At 42.3% G+C, this 12,457-nt stretch overlaps 1 protein-coding gene across 1 annotated transcript in view; it reads left to right on the top strand.

The window, feature by feature from the left end:
- The window catches only part of LOC126297629 (Down syndrome cell adhesion molecule-like protein Dscam2), a 340,086-nt gene that overhangs the window by 118,301 nt on the left and 209,328 nt on the right, over nucleotides 1–12,457 (top strand). Inside the window, exon 8 of the mRNA XM_049988691.1 lies at nucleotides 3,601–3,720. Coding sequence (XP_049844648.1) covers nucleotides 3,601–3,720 — 120 coding nt within the window. The remainder of the gene's footprint in view (nucleotides 1–3,600; nucleotides 3,721–12,457) is intronic.

The following is a 12,457-nucleotide window of genomic DNA, read 5'->3' as shown; positions in this document are numbered from 1 at the left end:
AGGCTTGTGTCACCATCGCAACAAGGTCGTGCAAACCTGACCGATCACCCGCGTGCCGACTGACCATGCGCAGCTGTGAATCCTGCAGTGCTGGTACGTGCGGACACTCTCGTTCGGCATGATCGACGGATCACAGTTCACGCTGCTTAACTGGACTTCTCTGTTGGTAGTGCTGACAGACTTATCCACAAGTTGGGATACTCAAAGCTGTGTGCCCGCTCGTTTTCTCACCGCTTAACAGGAGACCTCTATGCAGACGCAAGGCCTCACACACAAGTCCGCTCGCCCGAAAGGATCTGACAAAACTTCATTGGGCTCTTCTTCCCTGGAGCCCGTACCTCTCAGATTCCGACTTCCATCTTTTAGGCCCAATGAAGGAAGCACTCCGCAGAAAGCAGCACTGAAGAAATGGGAGGCTTTTGTTGCAGGAAGACGTTGGTTCCGACGTCCACAAGTAGGGTGGCACCGTGAGGGCATACAAGCACTCCTAGTAATGTGGCGTAAGGTCGTCACATTGTGCGGAAATTATGTAGAAGAACAGTATTTTGTAGCCAAAAGAGTGGAAAATGATATAGTGTAATGGAATCGTGCATAAAACCAAACTGTTTTCAAAAAAAAGTGTGGCAATACTTGAACACCCCTCGCATTTCGTGTAGGTTAAGGTGTCCTATTTTCGGATGGTGGCCTAATTCCGGATAGATGGATACTTGCTTCGTGGACAGCGCAGCCGATGCGGAAACTAGCTCAATTCCGACATTTTAGTGTCCTGCTAACAGCCAAGCGGATCAGTCGCGTTCCTAGCTCGCATTTTATTTTTTTTCTTTCTTGATGTCGTACATTTGAGTGTAATATCACCGCTGTATTGTGTGTAGTTTAATATTTGTCTTATTTGTTAGTGATATATCATATTTAATGAATATAGTGTGTAGCTTTCAAATGCAACAATTCATTGCACATTTCGGATACTGCTAGAGTGCCTAATTTCGACCATCCAGCAATGGGCCCCTTTGAACATTTTGCTTTTTATTTCTTTTCAAGAGACGGCTGGGAAGAAGAGAAAGTGCTGGGCAGAGGAAAATATGAGCAAGGCACTGGAAGCCATTAGAAATAAAGAAATGGGATTTTTAAAGGCGTCCAAAGTGCTTCAAGCGCTAAAACCTGCACTCTTAGGTTACGTAAAGGCAGCAATACTGGTATGCGTACCACCCCACAGTATCCATAACCTACAGCCACTAGACGTCAGCTTCAGAGGGCCGTTCAAAAGGGTTTACTCACTAGAAATTGATCTCCGGCTTGACGACCATCCATTTCACGTTGTGACTATGACTAAAGTTTGGGAAATATTTGGAAAAGCATATGTGTGAGCCGTAAATACGCAAACAACTATAACTGGTTTCAAGATATACGGAATAATTCCGTTCAATCCAAACGTTTTCGATGATGCAGACTTCTCCAACAAGAAACAAGTGCAGAAGAAAAACAAATGAAGATGACTGCTGCGAAGATGCAGAAAACTACCAACAGACACAGTTTCACCATTTCAAATGTGCCCACCGCCATTCTTAACTCAATCTTCTACAAGTGGAAGACAAAGGAGAAAGAAAGCAGTGTTGACATTCTCACCTTATCAGAAAGATGTTGCTGCCTTCAGCTCAAGACAAGCTAAAATGCAAATGGGCAATTTTAGAAGAACACTCTTCAAAAAAGGGAAAACTTTAAATCACTCAAAAAGCCAGCCAGAATAACACAAAAGCGGCTAAAATGAGCAGACGACGAAGAAAATCAACACGTTAGTTATCATCAGCTGAGATTTCCGAAAGTTCTATTTCCAAAAACAAATGGCTCTGAGCACTATGCGACTTAAATTCTGAGGTCATCAGTCGCCAATAAGTTAGAACTAATTAAACCTAACTAACCTAAGGACATCACACACATCCATGCCCGAGACAGGATTCGAACCTGCGACTGTAGCGCCTAGAACCGCACGGCCACTCCGGCCGGCTGAGTTCTGTTTTCCTTGTCTCAGCAGATGGTGACGATAGCGCAGATGAGGAATGCATGTATTGTTTTGTCCCACAGTGGGAAGATAAATCTGGAGAAGTTTGGATAAGGTATTTAGGATGTATGCGGTGGGTGCATGGACTGTGAACTGGGACTGAAAAACGTGGACGAAGGTGAAAGCTGCAAATGATAGTCTCAATGTAGTTATAGGTGTATCACTGTTGTAATCAAACTGGAATATCTCAATATTAGTTTTTGTGCTATTTTTTATAATAAGACTATTCTTATAAATATGCAATCTCGAATTTTCTTTATGGAATAGCTCTGTACAAAATTAGGAACCACGCTATCTGAAATTGCCCACCCTCTCCAAAATGCGCAAGATTCCGCTATATAAGGTTATACATAAACAAAATCTCTTTACGTGTTTGACATTTTTCGGCTGAGTTTTAAACAACCATATCCTTAGATTTCCTCAACTATATGAAAATGTGGCACTTTACCGGTTCGCATAAATAAGTAAGCGAGCAAAGCTGTGTAGCCCTCTAAGGAAAGGCGTGACTTTGACAAAACACAGTATATACAGTTCGACACAGTAAATGGAATGACCCCATTAATAAATATAGACTTCGATCAGCTAAGGTGGAATATTAAAAATTTCTAGGTGTATGCATTGATGAGGGGTTGAAGTGGAAAAAACACACTGAGAATCTGCTGAAACGTTTGAGTTCAGCTACTTATGCTATTAGGGTCACTGCAAATTTTAGCGATATACATCTGAGTAAATTAGCTTACCACGCCTATTTTCATCCTCTGCTTTCGTATGACATCATATTCTGGGGTAACTCACCATTGAGTAAAAGAGTGTTCATTGCACAAAAGCGTGTAATCAGAATAATTGCTGAAGCTCATCCATATATATATATATATATATATATATATATATATATATATATATATATATATATATATAGAGAGAGAGAGAGAGAGAGAGAGAGAGAGAGAGAGAGAGAGACTACAGTGAAGATATCTAGCTCTTTAAATAAGTGTCTGCAGGATGATCTTGGATGAGCTCCAGCAATTATTCTGATTACACGCTTTTGTGCAATGAACACTCTTTTAATATATATATATATATATTCGCTTATGAAATTTGTTATTAACAATCCGAACGAATTCAAAAGTAATAGCAGTGTACATGGCTACAACACTAGGAGAAAGGATGATCTTCACTACTCAAGGTTAAATCTAACTTTGGCTCAGAAGGGGGTAAATTATGCTGCCACTAAAGTCTTTGGTCACTTACCTAATACCATCAAAAGTCTGACAGATAGCCATATAGCATTTAAAAGGAAATTAAAAGAATTTCTTAATGGCAACTCCTTCTACTCATTAGATGAATTTTCGGATATAGTAAGTGGGCAATTTCCCAACCTCCACAAAAAATAAAAAATAAAAATTGAGTGTCGTGTAGTATTTTGTGTAATGTAGTATCTTGTATTAACCTGATACGTTCCACATCATTACGAAGTGTCGTACCCATGATCTATGGAACAAGTACTAATCTAATCTAATCTAACCGTGTGTGTGGTGTTTCAGTGGCGCCGCAGTGGCTGATGGAGCCCAGGGACACGTCGGTTCTCGCGGGCAACCGGCTCTCCGTCCACTGCCAGGCGCATGGGTTTCCTCAACCTGCCGTCACCTGGCTACGCGGACATGGCAAGTAAAACAACTCATTCCCAGCGGCAGCTGCGTTGCCCTGGAACAGGGCCCAAAAGATTGTTTTAAAATTAAATCGTATTGGCACCTGACGTACAGTGCACACAAAACAAGTTAAGTCCTCTTACCTGCGCAGACTGCGCACTAGGGGAAGAGACGGCGGTGGCGGTCGGAAATCTCCGTTGTGAACGGCCATCGCTCTGTGGGGGAAATCGCATAGCAATAGTACGAGGCTGGTTTGAGCAGTTCTCGGAACGGTATAGATAAAAAAGTACTTACATCACTGAAACTTTTTTTTAATTTTTCAATGTAGCCTACTTGTAGATTAATGCACTTGGTCCAGTGCTGTTCCAGTGCCTTGATCCCACCTCGAAAATGAGTTTCCTCCTGGCCTGCAAAATAGTTATAAACTCTGGCTATCAATTCTTCGCTTGAAATGCATCTTCGTCCACCAAGAAAAATTTTCAGTTTTGGGAAGAGATGACACTGATCATTATTTAATCTGCAGTGAAATTGGGATTGTGAGGCCGAAAGTGCAGGAGGTCAGGTCCATATGTAGGAGGATAAGAGTGGAGAAACTTCAGGATAAGGAAATTAGGCACAAGTACATAACAGTGATCTCAGAAAGGTACCAGTTAGTTGAATGTAGTCAATTACAGTCATTGGAAAGGGAATGGACAAAGTACAGGGACACAGTACTAGAAGTGGCTAAAGGATGTCTTGGAACAGTAGTGTGCAAAGGTAGGATGAAGCAAACATCTTGGTGGAATGACACAGTCAAGGCAGCCTGTAAAAGGAAAAAGAGGGCGTATCAAAAATGGCTACATACTAGAACTCAGGTAGACAGAGAAAGTTATGTAATTATTCATGCTTTCCCGGCGATCTGTTGACATCTTGGGTATTCGGGAATCCAGCCGGATGTTCGCGTCTTTCTCGCACGCTGTTGAAATATCGTGCGAGAACAACGAGAACATCCGGCTGGATTCCCAAGAGAGAAAGTTATGTTGAAGAAAGAAACAAAGCCAAACAGTTAATTGCAGCATCCAAGAAGAAATCTCGGGAAGACTTTGGAAACAGGTTGGGGACTATGGGTCAAGCTGCTGGAAAACCATTCTGGAGTGTAATTAGCAGTCTTCGAAAGGGAGGTAAGAAGGAAATGACAAGTATTTTTGACAGGTCAGGAAAACTGCTGGTGAATCCTGTGGATTGCTTGGCTAGATGAAGGGAATATTTTAAAGAGTTGCTCAATGTAGGTGAAAATACGATCAGTAATGTTTCAGATTTCGAGATACAATGGGATAGGAATGATGATGGAAATAGGATCACATTTGCAGTGCAAATACAGGTGGGGTGGATGAAATTAAGCCGGAACTCATCAAATACAGTGAAATGTCAGGTCTGAAATGGCTACACAGGATAATTTAATGGCATGGGAGTCGGGACAGATTCCATCAGACTGGACAAAAGGACAAAAGCAGTAATCACACCAATCTTTAAACATGGAAACAGAAAAGATAGTAACAACAACAGAGGTATCTCTTTAATCAGCGGTGTGGGTAAAATCTTCTCAGGTATTGTTGAAAAGAAAGTGCGAGTATTAGTTGAGGACAAATTCGATGAAAATCAGTGTGGGTGTAGGCCTCTTAGAGGTTGTCAGGACCAGATCTTTAGCTTACGGCAAATAATAGAGAAGTGTTATGAGTAGAACAGCGAATTGTATCTATGCTTTATATATCTAGAAAAGGCATATGAGGCGGTTCCTAGGAGGAAGCTATTGTCTGTTCTACGAGATTATGGAATAGGAGGCAAACTTTTGCAAGCAATTAAAGGTCTTTACATAGATAGTCAGGCAGCAGTTGGAGTCGACAGTAAATTGAGTTCATGGTTCAGAGTAGTTTCAGGGGTAAGACAAGGCTGCAACCTGTCTCCACTGTTGTTCATATTATTTATGGATCATATGTTGAAAACAATAGACTGGCTGGGTGAGATCAAGATATGTAAACACAAAATAAGCAGTCTCGCATATGCGGATGACTTAGTTGTGATGGCAAATTCGATTGAAAGTTTGCAAAGTAATATGTCAGAGCTAGATCAGAAATGTAAGGACTATGGTATGAAGATTAGCAACTCCAAAACGAAAGTAATGTCAGTGGGAAAGAGATATAAACGGATTGAGTGCCAATTAGGAGGAACAAAGTTAGAACAGGTGGACGGTTTCACGTACTTAGGATGCATATTCTCACAGGATGGCAACATAGTGAAAGAACTGGAAGCGAGGTGTAGCAAAGCTAATGCAGTGAGCGCTCGGCTACGATCTACTCCCTTCTTCAAGAAGGAAATCAATAAAGACTAAGTTATCTGTGCACCGTTCAATCTTTCGACCAACTTTGTTGCACGGGAGCGAAAGCTGGGTGGGTTCAGGTTACCTTATCAATAAGGTTGAGGTTACGGATATGAAAGTAGCTAGGATGATTGCAGGTACTAGCAGATGTGGAAGAATAGCAAGAGGGTGTCCATAATGAGGAAATCAAAGAAAAACTAGGAATGAACTCTATAGATGCAGCAGTCAGGGTGAACAGGCTTAGATGGTGGGGTCATGTTACACGCATGGGAGAAGCAAGGTTACCCAAGAGACTCTTGGGTTCAGCAGTAGAGGGTAGGAGAAGTCAGGGTAGACCAAGGAGAAGGTACCTGAATTCGGTAAAGAATGACTGAAGTAGGCTTAACATCAGAAGGGCACCAATGTTAGCACTGAATAGGGGATCATAGAGGAATTTTATAAGGGGGGCTATGCTCCAGACTGAACGCTGAAAGGCATAATCAGTCTTAAATGATGATGATGATGAAACTTTTTTTTATTTTTCAATGCAGCCTCCTTGTAGATTAATGCACTTGTTCCAATGCTGTTCCAGTGTCTTGGTCCCACCTCGAAAATGAGTTTCCTCCTGGCCTGCAAAATAGTTATCAACTACGGGTATCAATTCTTCGTTTGAAGTGAATCTTCGTCCACCAAGAAAAATTTTCAGTTTTCGGAAGAGATGGAAATCTCACGGAGCCATATCAGGTGAATAAGTCGGGTGCGGCAACAATTCATACGTTAGTTCGTGTAATTTGACATGTTTTTGATCCAGCGTCGAGAGTCGCAGCACCCATCTTGCAGATAATTTTTTTCATTTGTAATTCTTTGTTAAAATGTGATATACACTTTCAGATGACATCTGGCAAGTGTGAGTCATTTCATGCACTTTCAATCGGCGATCCTCCATGACCATTTTGTGCACTTTTTCAACGATTTCTGGAGTAGTGACACATCTTAGCCGACCAGTGCGCGGAACTTCATCTAAGCTCTCCGGACCAAATTTAAACTCATTTGTCCACTTGGCAACACTTGAATATGAACTAGCAGAGTCCCCCAGAGTATTCTGATAATCGGCATGAATTTTCTTTGCTTTCATACCTTTCTTTAAGAAGTACTTAATCACTGCTCGAATCTTGATTTTTTCCCATCTTCTCAAATCACTAATCGGGAACAACAACAGAGCCACGTCACTGCCACAGCTCTCTGCCAAGAGCACTGAAAGATCACGTGTTTACAGGCAACAGTCCAATGAATATCACGTGAACAATTCGTTGCGCTAGCGCTGACCTCTCGTCGTGATTCCGAGAACTTTTCAAACCACCCTTGTACTAACAGGTTATGCCAGCACGACCAATAAGTTGACGAGTACAGAAGTTCAGAGTAAATAGTTCTTCACTAAAGTGCCGAAAGGGAAACAGCCTGGTAAACACAGGGTGAAGCAAAGCTAGAAAAGTCCAACTGTGTGCTGCTTAAAGGAAACCCCACAAAAGAAAAAAAGAATAAAAATGTAGCATAGTGACAACATCACACACTACAACAGTGACGACGTAAAGAATATGTATCATGTGGAAATAATACGTCACTCCCTTGATGGCCTGTTTAACGATGTTACCTAAATGTGAAATTTTCTGCCCCTTCTTTTCCCGAAATAGTGAAGCCATGAGAAGTACTTGTTTCTTTTCTCCCTCTTCAACTTTATTCTCTTTATTGTGCTCCTGGAACCGCTATCAGTTCCTGAAACCATCTCAAGCACACTTTCTAATGAGAGATTTGCCTTCTTGTTTGTCTCTTACGACTTAAATTTAACAGCATCGCATATAACGACACGTGCCGGATTCTGAAGAACTTCCTTGCACCTACGGTGCACGAAGACAAGGGGATCACGCTATGTAGCAAAAGCACAGCAACGAGAACTCTCCAAGTGTGCAGTTTTTTAGACTACGAATAACTGATGCAGCCTCCCTATGGAAAAATACAATCGCCCAATGCTCAGGGCGAGTTGTTATATGCAATGTCAAAATATACATCACCTTAGTAAGATATACAGAGTCGAGTCCTGGATTTTGGTCTGCAGGGGAGGAGAAGGGGCCGAGTTCATAGAAATTTGTATCAACATGCCGTCTCAAAAGTCTGTACAGTAAACGAAGGTGTTTTCTTAACCTATTATGTTACAGTAATAGCTTTTTTAAAAAAAATTAGCAAGAAACAGGTGTAACTATGACGGAGGTAGGAGGCTACAGACCCATAGTCTCCACCTGGATTCGGCTCTGAGTATATACGTTGTCCAGTAACATTATTGTGACAGTAGTGGGGCAAGGGGGGTTCTGGGCAAATTTTGTGTGGGTTGCATACATTCAGGGTGAACCATACATTCAGGGATAAATTATCCATTTCCCTTCCTCTTACGCTATTGTTATGATAATCGATTTATTATACCCTGGGGATAATCTGTCCTTCTGAGGAACCCCTATCCCTCTCCTCCCCCACTCCTGCCCCACCGTGCTGGATGACGGGATACACTTTTTTTGTCACCCCTACCTAGTTCAGTTCTTGGGATCTTTTCCCCATCCTGGAAAATCCATCAGCCCTCCCCTCCCCCTCCCCCTCCCATCTGGAAATTGGTAGGGAAAGACTCAGTCTGTGCTGTGCTGTTGGAAGGATTTTATGACACAAAATTTGAATCAATATCAAGTGACATAACAATATATAGTTCAATTCAATTTGCATATTGCTTATTTAACCCATTTGTTGGAAAGACGGCTCCTCCCCTTTCCTCCTCCAGTTTTTGTGACTTAATAGGTATAAGAACTGAGGAACAGAATGAAGTGTGATGTATTAGCTGCCATTTTGGGTCATTCCCTTATGTTTCTCTCGTCCACATCAGTCAGCTATGCGCTACCAGGCACTGTGCACTGAGCACATGCAGCTGTATGCCGCAGAGGTTGGCCGCTACTGAGGCTCTAGTTTCATGTATCGCCACTAGGTGGCAGCAGTATTCCAGTTGGCTCCCACCTCTAAATCGCTCAGTCTGTGTTCAGCTGTTGCACAGGAAGGATCTTACTACATAGTAGTAGTGTGATGATGAAAAAAAGTAAGAGATGTTGTGGTATAATATGCATTTTCCTGGTTAGTTTTTCTCTGTTCAGAACTATGTCACTGCAGTGTCTCAGTATGTGGTGTCCCCCTGCGAAGGTACTGTCATAATGTGTTCAACTGAGATGTTGCTGTTGGACAGAGAGGAGTTTAATAAGTATATTACCTGTAAGCATATAAGCATACAGCTGAGAACTGTGTCCACATTCTCCTACAAGAGGAATGGAAGAAGGTGATACTGGATGAGTGTGAGGTGAATATGTTTGAGCAAATAATGGTTATGCAGTAGGGTAGGCTGAAGATTCATTTCACAGCTCGTACAGACTACTGCCTGTGCTGGAGCTGTTTGTGTTTTCGAAATGGCTGGTCAATCCACAGTTCAGAAGACAACTTCATCCTACTCCACTACCCCAGACAGAATGAACCATAGGCGTTCATCTTGGTGCATGAGCCTTGTCTGAGCTGGTCCACAAAACTGCTACTCCCCTCATGAATCTATAGGAACACAGCATTCAGCCCTCTCCCACCCAAAAATTGGTGGGAGCCAATAGGAGTGCAGAAACACTACATTTGGTCACGTGATCGTGATGTCTGGGAGATATATGATGTATGCGCTCTCAGTCGCAGCCAGTAAGAGGAAGAACCATGAAGCCTCAATAGCGGTCAAGATCCTCATCTGCTTCAGTCCCACAGAAGCATACAAGTAAGTAGATGTGCTTAAGCTTTATGTCTTTGTCCAACCCCATGTCTTTGTTTGGAGATACTTATCGTTTCTTCTTGTTTGTTCAGCGGCCTCCAGAATGTCTGGACCATCAGCAACTTACAGCATGTCCAGGCCAGCAGCAGCTACTGCCAGCTCTTAAGGGCCTGCAGTGACCTTCAGCCCATTTGGGGCCAGCAGTAATAGCAGCACTGTGGGATTGTGTAGTGCACCTGACCAGCATGTTGGAGCAGAACAAAAAGTTGTTATTGTCCATCCTGCTCATAGATTTGTGTAATTAAGACACCCAACCAGTCTCTGACTCTCAGAAGAACTGTGCTGGGGGTCCTACACCATGCAGTTCAGGTCAGTACTGGTCTCTGACATGCACATAATCCCAGAACATTCTGGTGTTACTACAGGGATACAGTGCTTATATGGTACATGAGAAGCTGCCAGTTCCTCCCAGTGCTCTCCAGTGCTCTATCGCTTTTCACTTCAGCCTTTAATTTAACAGCTACCTGTTGAAAGAGCTTAAGTATTGGTATAGAAGCATCAGTGAACAGTGACCGATGTGTTGTGTCAGAGATTGAAAATGCATCGAGAAGTGTTAAAGTGCAGTTTATGAAGTTGGAATGGAATGAATTGTGTTATGCAGAATCCTGCATCAATCAACAGATGACCTCCAAGCACTGACCTGCACATGTACTGCGCTTTGCTGATGCTATCTACAACATCACTGTACTACAGCACGGCACTCTAGTGAGATCTGCAGGCCGATCCATTTATCTGGAAGACTCCACTGTTACAAACTTGTTCAGCCCATGGATGGTTCTATCCACTGTCCTGAGAAGACTGAACCATGGGCTGCTGTGTGTTCAAACTGTGTATAAAGATACTCTGAGCTCTCTGTGTGTGTATAGTGTGCATGCAGAAGATTCAGAATAGTGTATCTATATAGTGCCAATAAAAGAAACTAAAGGAATGCCTGTCAGTCTGACATCAATACACACTGAATTCTATGCATACAAGAAAGCTTTATTTGCTAAACACTGCACAAGTGTGAAGATAAAGAAAGAACCAGTTCACTTTTTTGATGTAGTGCACCCAATGTATGCCTGTTAAATAAAAATACGCATATTACTGCAAAGTATGTTTTTATTTTGTTCATACCTCATACCAATGTTACAGCTACCAGTATTTTCACTGCAATGTCTAGAATACCTCTGAATTACCTCATCACCAGTCAATGTCTTCAGTCATTGTTAAATTGAATGATAGACCATACTTTCATTTGTATATATTTGTATATATAGTATTGCAGCTCAGTTGTTGACATACATATTTCTATAAAAACACATTGCGCACCAAAACCTGATGTAGCCTGTATCATGGAAGGCTGAGTGAAACATCAGGACTTTGTTGTAAGTGACTGATCCTTGTGATGGTGTGGAAGAAAACCTGAAGAAGAAGAAGAAGAAGAATGGGGTACTTCTACCAGAAAATATGAGCTATAATTGCAGGTCTATCCAGCAGCAGTAAGAGAAATATTGTCAGAGGATATACTGTTTATTTATAAAATTTGATTCTCAGGGGTTTGACCTCTCATTTAGCTTGAAAAGCTCATCACCCTCTACTAAGTATTTAATTTTGGAAGTTGTAGGTCTTGCAAAATACATCAACAAGAAGTAATTACATACTTAAACAGATCACTTTTCTATGATTGCACAAGGAATACCGCCACATTATTACACTGTAAAAAACTTCTGATCACACCTGCACACTACCACAGAGCAGACTTGCCACCTGCCTCATGTATTCCCATGTGCGCATGTTGGGAGAGAGGCCCTCACACAGGGCCGGCTAGTGTGGTGTGCAGACCGGAAGTTGCACGAATATCCAAACAAAATGACAGGTGACAGCAACCCTTTGCGCAGTTGTGCCAACAGGTGAGAGATGGTATTGAGCACTAGCTTTCCGCTGCCATAAACATTAGATGAGATGTCCTGCTCTGTTTATAGTGCTACAGATTGGCATTGGGAGTAACATATCACAAAAAGACGTCGCCAATAAGGACCTAAGAATTCCACAAAGATCACGAAAAAACCCCATCTAACACGTACACCGCAAACAGTGACTATAAAAGGAACACCTTCTAACAGCTCCAAGAAAATGCACTGTGGTAGGAAAATAGCTTCCTTACTGCACTTTTCTGGGACCGTCATAACAACACCTCTGCTTCGCACAGTGTCCAGAAGCCTTGTGACCAGGCCTGCAGACAACTAGTGAGTGATGGGAACTACTGATTAGTGATCGCATCACAGAAAGTTGCGTGGTGGACGACATGTGTAGACCAAATCAAGTAACTAAATTTGAAGTGCACTCGCCGTATACTGGGGGTCTTGTATGCAGAACAGTTTGGGAACAGAAGCACCATCCTCCACATGTTGCCCATTACCCACATGGTTGCGAAGACAGCCAAATGCGTACCGAGTGTAGTTTACTGTTCACCCACCTAGGGGCACCTTGACCATAGCCATATGAGCAGTTCAGTTATCCCAGAACAGAAGCCGGCGTCCTTTTGA

Source organism: Schistocerca gregaria, chromosome 1 (genome assembly GCF_023897955.1).
Source record: "Schistocerca gregaria isolate iqSchGreg1 chromosome 1, iqSchGreg1.2, whole genome shotgun sequence".
Classification (NCBI taxonomy): domain Eukaryota; kingdom Metazoa; phylum Arthropoda; class Insecta; order Orthoptera; family Acrididae; genus Schistocerca; species Schistocerca gregaria.
The sequence above is the reverse complement of the archived record's forward strand: the minus strand, read 5'-3'. Positions and strand labels throughout refer to the sequence as shown.